Source organism: Salvelinus fontinalis, chromosome 34 (genome assembly GCF_029448725.1).
Source record: "Salvelinus fontinalis isolate EN_2023a chromosome 34, ASM2944872v1, whole genome shotgun sequence".
NCBI classification, from domain to species: Eukaryota; Metazoa; Chordata; class Actinopteri; order Salmoniformes; family Salmonidae; genus Salvelinus; species Salvelinus fontinalis.
The window spans coordinates 12,175,449-12,185,777 of NC_074698.1; the positions used below are offsets into that span (position 1 = coordinate 12,175,449).

The following is a 10,329-nucleotide window of genomic DNA, read 5'->3' on the forward strand; positions in this document are numbered from 1 at the left end:
TTCACAATGGCAACCTCCCCTCTTCATTTAGCCTGGGTACTGGTCGACTGGCACGGTCAATTCCCAAAGTTAAAAAACTCAAAGAACGGAACACGGCAAAACTCCCGAAAAAATTCTAATAATCTGATTAAACTATATTGAAAAAACATACATTACGGTGATATGGTCACATGTAGCAAACAAACTTCGACACGGAGATAGTTTTCATCCGTAACGTCAGCATAACAAAAGACAATGCCACCTCTGAAAACGCGCATCTCAGAAACCGGAAGTTGTCGGTCACGCTAAAGAAATAAGTCTTATTTCACGTCAGTACAAGATAAACAAAAAATTTCTCCTCTGACGTCTTCCAGACACCCGGAGGAAGAAGAAGGAAGTGTCATTCGGGTCATAGGTGGCGTGACCATATATAGGCAGAGCTTTGAAGCGAGCATACACATCTTGCAATCTTTTTCAGGCTCAGGGAAAGTGCTGTGAAATGACCTGTGTTTGACTCAGAGACTCAATTGGAACGGTTTTAGAAACCATAGCTTGTTTTCTATCCAATGCTATATGGTTATATGCATATAGTAACAGCAATAATTGAATAAGAGGCAGTTTAGTCTGTAGAGGCAATTATGCTAATGCGAAATAGCACCCCCTGTATTCTCAAGAAGTTTTAAACACAGAAGTCTGATGTGTTAAGTTTTATGGAAGTATGGACCTGGCTGTGCTGGGTGGTTTATGTTGAGTTTTTTTAGGGGGGGGGGTTTATTGTGGAGATTGTGGAGGAATTATAACAGATTGTGTAATGCATTAGGGGATAATAAAGCGTAAATATTTTCAGTCAAGAGACCTTTCAATATCATCTGATGATGCTGCTCCTAGGAGAAATTCCAGACATGTTGCGTGAAATAATATATGCTTACATTCACTACACTTCACTCACAGGCACACAAGCACCCAAGTGCACAAACAAGCACGCACACACCAGAGCCAGCACCCGAAGGAATCAGTTGGATGGGCATTTGATTTCTATAGGCGTCCCGTTTTATAATATACCCATAGAATCTCATTGGGCTTATTCAGGACAGATTTTGGCGAGAGTTGGTCCTCTCGCTTCGCCTCGTCTTATCTGCTGAAACTAGCGAGCAAAACAGCGCCCCTCTGTATTACTACATTTAGCCCATGTATCTGAGGCTGTCTGGCCAGAAAATGTATGACATGCCATGCTCATTTTGTCCAGACAGCATCAGATACATGGTCTACACATACGGAGACAGAGGGGCGCTGTTTCCCTCGCTCTGAAATGTTATCTGAGATTGATGCGTCTTTCTGTCGGCATGCATCACGGTCAAATAAATGATCAATATTTCAATATTTTATTTGGACGGGCAAGGAGGTATGGTAGGGCGAACGGGCCAGGCCCCCTAGTGGCAGCCCACAACTCCGACCCTGGCACACACACTTGTACACGCACATGCACGAGCGCGTGAGCACACACACAGACACGCACACACAGGTAATGTACATATTGTACAGTATACTGCTGTAGATGAACAATACAATAGTTATCCTGGTTCAGAGTCATGTCCTCAGTCATTGTAGTTGTGTTTCTATAACCACTAGATGGCAGCCTCTTATCATATCAAAGACCACAGCTAACCAGAAGCTAAAAAAACTTTGATATTAGGGTGTTTATTTATCCTGGAGAATGATTTATGTTGTTTCTTATTTTCTGTCAGCAAGCTGTTCTACTACTTGAGAAAGGGGTGTGGTGGTGGGTATGGGGAAGAGGGAAGGTGGTTCTCACAGCCAATAGTCTCATGTATCTTACGGATTTTAAAAAAACTCAACAGTGGCGACCACATAGACCACAGACAATCACACTGAGGTCATGTATGTAACTAAACTCATGGGGATACAAATAGGTCAGAGCGCGCACACACACACACACACACACACACACACACACACACACACACACACACACACACACACACACACACACACGCGCACACACGCACACACATGCAAGCACGCATGCAGTGCACACACACCCACATATACAAACATGGAAAAACGGCTAAATCCGTCTGTGTCTCAGGCACACTGAGGTGGAGAAAAAGAGACGACACAGAAATAAGACGGTATACAACTGGGGCACGGAGACATGATACTAGACAACACAACATCATGGTAGTGCAGCGGGTCCAGCGGCTCCAGGGGGCATGAGCATGGCCGGGGCCACAAACCAGACGAGACAGCCGAAGGTCGGAGGGCGCAGGGCGGAGAGCAGAGAGCGGGAACAAACTCCAGCCTCCAGACCGAGGAACTGTTCTGTGAGAATGTGTCCATCTGCAGCATACGCTGGAGCCCGCCCAAAAGAAACAGACTAAAATTAAACTACAGCAAGACAGCCAAGCTCCATGTTTAAAGTACTCACAAACAGAGGATTACTGTGTTATTCCATCTGTAAAGATCTGAGAAATGGCCAATAATGCTGTCCAAATCCTACCACAATACAGCCAATGGTCTTGCTAAACAGTCTGTTGTCATGTACTGTAATAATACACTATTGTTGAGTATCTATCATAGAGCAAAACTGGGATTATATAGGTTGTTTCTGGTCTGTACATAATGTAGATTGCATTTCAGCTCAGACTTTTGATCTTGATGTCTAGGACTTGTTGGGGGTATACATTTACTCTGACAGGTGGTGGGTTTCATTTGCAAGATAATGCTTTTTCTTCAACCCCCCAGCAGCACTATATGTACAAACCACCCAGCAGCACAATATGTACAAACCACCCAGCAGCACCATATGTACAAACCACCCAGCAGCACCATATGTACAAACCACCCAGCAGCACAGTATGTACAAACCACCCAGCAGCACCATATGTACAAACCACCCAGCAGCACCATATGTACAAACCACCCAGCAGCACCATCTGTACAAACCACCCAGCAGCACCATATGTACAAACCACCCAGCAGCACCATATGTACAAACCACCCAGCAGCACCATATGTACAAACCACCCAGCAGCACAGTATGTACAAACCCCCCAGCAGCACCATATGTACAAACCCCCCAGCAGCACCTTATGTACAAACCACCCAGCAGCACCGTATGTACAAACCACCCAGGAGGACCATATGTACAAACCACCCAGCAGCACCATATGTACAAACCACCCAGCAGCACCATATGTACAAACCCCCCAGCAGCACCATATGTACAAACCACCCAGAAGCACCGTATGTACAAACCTCCCAGCAACACCATATGTACAAACCACCCAGCAGCACCGTATGTACAAACCACCCAGCAGCACCATATGTACAAACCCCCCCAGCTGCACCATATGTACAAACCACCCAGCAGCACCGTATGTACAAACCCCCCAGCAACACCATATGTACAAACCACCCAGCAGCACCATATGTACAAACCACCCAGCAGCACCATATGTACAAACCCCCCAGCTGCACCATATGTACAAACCACCCAGCAGCACCATATGTACAAACCACCCAGCAGCACCGTATGTCCAAACCACCCAGCAGCACAGTATGTACAAACCACCCAGCAGCACCATATGTACAAACTCCCCAGCAGCACCATATGTACAAACCACCCAGCAGCACCATATGTACAAACCCCCCAGCAGCACCATATGTAAAACCACCCAGCAGCACCATATGTACAAACCACCCAGCAGCACAGTATGTACAAACCCCCCAGCAGCACCATATGTACAAACCACCCAGCAGCAGCATATGTACAAACCTCCCAGCAGCACCATATGTACAAACCACCCAGCAGCACCTTATGTACAAACCACCCAGCAGCACCATATGTACAAACCACCCAGCAGCACCGTATGTACAAACCACCCAGCAGCACCGTATGTACAAACCCCCCAGCAGCACCATATGTACAAACCACCCAGCAGCACCGTATGTACAAACCACCCAGCAGCACTGTATGTACAAACCACCCAGCAGCACCATATGTACAAACCACCCAGCAGCACAGTATGTACAAACCACCCAGCAACACCATATGTACAAACCACCCAGCAGCACAGTATGTACAAACCACCCAGCAGCACCATATGTACAAACCACCCAGCAACACCATATGTACAAACCACCCAGCAGCACAGTATGTACAAACCACCCAGCAACACCATATGTACAAACCACCCAGCAGCACCATATGTACAAACCACCCAGCAGCACCATATGTACAAACCCCCCAGCTGCACCATATGTACAAACCACCCAGCAGCACCATATGTACAAACCACCCAGCAGCACCGTATGTCCAAACCACCCAGCAGCACAGTATGTACAAACCACCCAGCAGCACCATATGTACAAACCCCCCAGCAGCACAGTATGTACAAACCACCCAGCAGCACCATATGTACAAACCACCCAGCAGCACCATATGTACAAACCACCCAGCAGCACAGTATGTACAAACCCCACAGCAGCACAGTATGTACAAACCACCCAGCAGCACCATATGTACAAACCACCCAGCAGCACCATATGTACAAACCACCCAGCAGCACCATATATACAAACCACCCAGCAGCACCATATGTACAAACCACCCAGCAGCACCATATGTACAAACTCCCCAGCAGCACCATATGTACAAACCACCCAGCAGCACCATATGTACAAACCCCCCAGCAGCACCATATGTACAAACCCCCCAGCAGCACCATATGTACAAACCCCCCAGCAGCACCATATGTACAAACCACCCAGCAGCACAGTATGTACAAACCACCCAGCAGCACCATATGTACAAACCACCCAGCAGCACCTTATGTACAAACCACGCAGCAGCACCATATGTACAAACCACCCAGCAGCACAGTATGTACAAACCACCCAGCAGCACCATATGTACAAACCCCCCAGCAGCACCATATGTAGAAACCACCCAGCAGCAGCATATGTACAAACCTCCCAGCAGCACCATATGTACAAACCACCCAGCAGCACCTTATGTACAAACCACGCAGCAGCACCATATGTACAAACCACCCCGCAGCACCGTATGTACAAACCACCCAGCAGCACCGTATGTACAAACAACCCAGCAGCACCGTATGTACAAACCACCCCGCAGCACCGTATGTACAAACCCCCCAGCAGCACCATATGTACAAACCACCCAGCAGCAGCATATGTACAAACCCCCCAGCAGCACCATATGTACAAACCACCCAGCAGCACAGTATGTACAAACCACCCAGCAGCACCGTATGTACAAACCCCCCAGCAGCACCATATGTACAAACCACCCAGCAGCACCATATGTACAAACCACCCAGCAGCACAGTATGTACAAACCACCCAGCAGCACCATATGTACAAACCACCCAGCAGCACCATATGTACAAACCACCCAGCAGCACCATATGTACAAACCACCCAGCAGCACCATATGTACAAACCACCCAGCAGCAGCATATGTACAAACCTCCCAGCAGCACCATATGTACAAACCACCCAGCAGCACCTTATGTACAAACCACCCAGCAGCACCGTATGTACAAACCACCCAGCAGCACCGTATGTACAAACCACCCAGCAGCACCGTATGTACAAACCCCCCAGCAGCACCATATGTACAAACCACCCAGCAGCACCATATGTACAAACCACCCAGCAGCACAGTATGTACAAACCACCCAGCAGCACAGTATGTAAAAACCATCCAGCCACACAGTATGTACAAACCACCCAGCAGCACAGTATGTACAAACCACCCAGCAGCACCATATGTACAAACCCCCCAGCAGCACCATATGTACAAACCACCCAGCAGCAGCATATGTACAAACCCCCCAGCAGCACAGTATGTACAAACCACCCAGCAGCACCGTATGTACAAACCACCCAGCAGCACAGTATGTACAAACCACCCAGCAGCACAGTATGTACAAACCACCCAGCAGCACAGTATGTACAAAACACCCAGCAGCACAGTATGTACAAACCACCCAGCAGCACAGTATGTACAAACCGTCCATCAGCACAGTATGTACAAACCGTCCATCAGCACAGTATGTACAAACCGTCCATCAGCACAGTATGTACAAACCGTCCATCAGCACAGTATGTACAAACCGTCCATCAGCACAGTATGTACAAACCACCCAGCAGCACAGTTTGTACAAACCGTCCATCAGCTTTCTAACAACTGTTTACATCTTTATCTCTCTTTCAGGTGAAATATGTCACCGGAAATGTGCCTATCAATCATGTTTCCTGTCCTGTGTCCTGTTGAAGCATTATTCAGATATTTGTTTATATCAGTGAAGTGTTTGATGACAGGATAAGAATTGTGTATTGCCTAATGGTTTCAGTTAGAGGGAAAACACAATGACCACAACAGAGACTCTTTCTCATTCTCCTGTTCCTCTGCTAATAGTGATGAATGTAAGGTGAATGTGAGAAACAGGAACATCATGTTAGTGTGTGTGTGTGTGTGTGTGTGTGTGTGTGTGTGTGTGTGTGTGTGTGTGTGTGTGTGTGTGTGTGTGTGTGTGTGTGTGTGTGTGTGTGTGTGTGTGTGTGTGTGTGTGTGTGTGTGTGCCACAGCCATCCTTGATTTCAGTTCTGTACCATTCATATTTCCTCTTCCAACCACTCTAAGGTTGTCAAGCACAACAACATGAATAAAACACTCCATTATAGTGGAGTCTGGCGGCCGATTGAGATGTCTCGTCCTTGTTTTAAAGAAGGGGATTAGAATTATAAACACGGGCTGACTGGAGTGACTGGGGCTCTGGGGCTCTGGGACTGGAGGGTCTGGGGCTCTGGGACTGGAGGGACTGGGGCTCTGGGACTGGATGGTCTGGGGCTCTGGGACTGGAGGGACTGGGGCTCTGGGACTGGAGGGTCTGGGGCTCTGGGACTGGAGGGACTGGGGCTCTGGGACTGGAGGGACTGGGGCTCTGGGACTGGAGGGACTGGGGCTCTGGGACTGGAGGGTAGGGGCTCTGGGACTGGAGGGACTGGGGCTCTGGGACTGGAGGGACTGGGGCTCTGGGACTGGAGGGTCTGGGGCTCTGGGACTGGAGGGTCTGGGGCTCTGGGACTGGAGGGACTGGGGCTCTGGGACTGGAGGGACTGGGGCTCTGGGACTGGGGCTCTGGGACTGGAGGGTAGGGGCTCTGGGACTGGAGGGACTGGGGCTCTGGGACTGGAGGGACTGGGGCTCTGGGACTGGAGGGTCTGGGGCTCTGGGACTGGAGGGTCTGGGGCTCTGGGACTGGAGGGACTGGGGCTCTGGGACTGGAGGGACTGGGGCTCTGGGACTGGGGCTCTGGGACTGGAGGGTAGGGGCTCTGGGACTGGAGGGACTGGGGCTCTGGGACTGGAGGGACTGGGGCTCTGGGACTGGAGGGTCTGGGGCTCTGGGACTGGAGGGACTGGGGCTCTGGGACTGGAGGGACTGGGGCTCTGGGACTGGAGGGACTGGGGCTCTGGGACTGGAGGGTAGGGGCTCTGGGACTGGAGGGACTGGGGCTCTGGGACTGGAGGGACTGGGGCTCTGGGACTGGAGGGTCTGGGGCTCTGGGACTGGAGGGTCTGGGGCTCTGGGACTGGAGGGACTGGGGCTCTGGGACTGGAGGGACTGGGGCTCTGGGACTGGGGCTCTGGGACTGGAGGGTAGGGGCTCTGGGACTGGAGGGACTGGGGCTCTGGGACTGGAGGGACTGGGGCTCTGGGACTGGAGGGTCTGGGGCTCTGGGACTGGAGGGTCTGGGGCTCTGGGACTGGAGGGACTGGGGCTCTGGGACTGGAGGGACTGGGGCTCTGGGACTGGGGCTCTGGGACTGGAGGGTAGGGGCTCTGGGACTGGAGGGACTGGGGCTCTGGGACTGGAGGGACTGGGGCTCTGGGACTGGAGGGTCTGGGGCTCTGGGACTGGAGGGTCTGGGGCTCTGGGACTGGAGGGACTGGGGCTCTGGGACTGGAGGGACTGGGGCTCTGGGACTGGAGGGACTGGGGCTCTGGGACTGGAGGGACTGGGGCTCTGAGACTGGAGGGTCTGGGGCTCTGGGACTGGAGGGTCTGGGGCTCTGGGACTGGAGGGACTGGGGCTCTGGGACTGGAGGGACTGGGGCTCTGGGACTGGAGGGACTGGGGCTCTGGGACTGGAGGAACTGGGGCTTTGGGACTGGAGGGTCTGGGGCTCTGGGACTGAATGGACTGGGGCTCTGGGACTGGAGGGACTGGGACTGGGGCTCTGGGACTGGAGGGACTGGGGCTCTGGGACTGGAGGGACTGGGACTGGGGCTCAACGACTGAATGGACTGGGGCTCTGGGACTGGAGGGACTGGGACTGGGGCTCTGGGACTGGAGGGACTGGGACTGGGGCTCTGAGACTGGAGGGACTGGGGCTCTGGGACTGGAGGGTCTGGGGCTCTGGGACTGAATGGACTTGGGCTCTGGGACTGGAGGGACTGGGACTCTGGGACTGGAGGGACTGGGGCTCTGGGACTGGAGGGTCTGGGGCTCTGGGACTGGAGGGACTGGGGCTCTGGGACTGGAGGGACTGGGACTCTGGGACTGGAGGGACTGGGGCTCTGGGACTGGAGGGACTGGGGCTCTGGGACTGGAGGGACTGGGGCTCTGGGACTGGAGGGACTGGGGCTCTGGGACTGGAGGGACTGGGGCTCTGGGACTGGAGGAACTGGGGCTTTGGGACTGGAGGGTCTGGGGCTCTGGGACTGAATGGACTGGGGCTCTGGGACTGGAGGGACTGGGACTGGGGCTCTGGGACTGGAGGGACTGGGGCTCTGGGACTGGAGGGACTGGGACTGGGGCTCAACGACTGAATGGACTGGGGCTCTGGGACTGGAGGGACTGGGACTGGGGCTGGGGCTCTGGGACTGGAGGGACTGGGACTGGGGCTCTGAGACTGGAGGGACTGGGGCTCTGGGACTGGAGGGTCTGGGGCTCTGGGACTGAATGGACTTGGGCTCTGGGACTTGAGGGACTGGGACTGGGGGGTCTGGGACTGGGGCTCTGGGACTGGAGGGACTGGGGCTCTGGGACTGGAGGGTCTGGGGCTCTGGGACTGGAGGGACTGGGGCTCTGGGACTGGAGGGACTGGGGCTCTGGGACTGGAGGGACTGGGACTGGGGCTCTGGGACTGGATGGACTGGGGCTCTGGGACTGGAGGGACTGGGACTGGGGCTCTGGGACTGGAGGGACTGGGACTAGGGCTCTGGGACTGGGGCTCTGGGACTGGAGAGTCTGGGGCTCTGGGGCAGAAGGGACTGGGGCTCTGGGACTGGAGAGTCTGGGGCAGAAGGGACTGGGGCTCTGGGACTGGAAGGACTGGGGCTGGGGGAAACTGGGGCTCTGGGACTGGAGGGACTGGGACTGGGGCTCTGGGACTGGAGGGACTGGGGCTCTGGGACTGGATCCCATGTGGTCCTTATGAGGTTTCATACTGAGGAGCAGAAAGAGCCTAATGATGGAGCTATTCACACTTACGATTACAGCATGTATCCCTGTATGACACACAGAGATCTAAGATGGAGGTTTAATCATGCTGGTTTAATGATCCTCTCCCATTATCAGGGTGTGGGGAGGGAGGGCAGTAAACCAAACCAGCTTTTGAGACTACACTGGCCATTGATTTTCTACAGTGGATAGATGTGCATCATTCAGACTAGGCGATACAGTAAGAGGAACGAAGACAGAGGGAGCGAGGCACCTCACTGAACAGCAGACCACCGACACCAGATACCCCACCATGGTTACAGCCAATAACCTAAGCCCATCATCCAGTGGCTGCAGACAGCTGGAAACCCAATATGAACATCACTAACCATCTGGAGAAAGGACAGCAGTGGACTTTTCACATATGCTTTAGCGCTTATCTGTGTACTGAAATACTGTCAGAATGTCTTTCAACTCCGTCACAGCCATGTACTGTATGTAACCCTGCAGATCACCTTTGTGAAAGGGAAAGGAGGGAAAGGAACTGTTTTAGCAGCTCAGTGGGAGCATGAAAGGGCTGCTGACCCCTTCCCCTCTCAGAGACCCCCTGGGCACCATTAACGCCTTGAGAGGGGGGGCATTTCCAAAGCTGGGTAAGGGTGGAGAATATACAGCATCTGGAAAGCATTATGCTGTTACTGCCCAGGGGTGAGACATAGGAGGAATAAGAGCAGGGAGAATGTGTGTGTGTGTGTGTGTGTGTGTGTGTGTGTGTGTGTGTGTGTGTGTGTGTGTGTGTGTGTGTGTGTGTGTGTGTGTGTGTGTGTGTGTGTGTGTGTGTGTGTGTGTGTGTGT

The 10,329-nt window shown here is 52.8% G+C and overlaps 1 protein-coding gene across 1 annotated transcript; it reads right to left on the reverse strand.

The window, feature by feature from the left end:
* Positions 1–2,173: 2,173 nt before the first annotated feature.
* LOC129833915 (uncharacterized) lies at positions 2,174–9,480 on the reverse strand. Its single transcript, XM_055898741.1, has 4 exons — positions 9,261–9,480; positions 8,410–8,799; positions 6,779–8,269; positions 2,174–2,349 (listed from the first exon to the last, which is right to left on the reverse strand). Exons 1-4 carry the CDS (start codon positions 9,478–9,480, stop codon positions 2,174–2,176), a joined length of 2,277 nt encoding a protein of 758 aa, XP_055754716.1.
* Between the last annotated feature and the right edge of the window lie 849 nt (positions 9,481–10,329).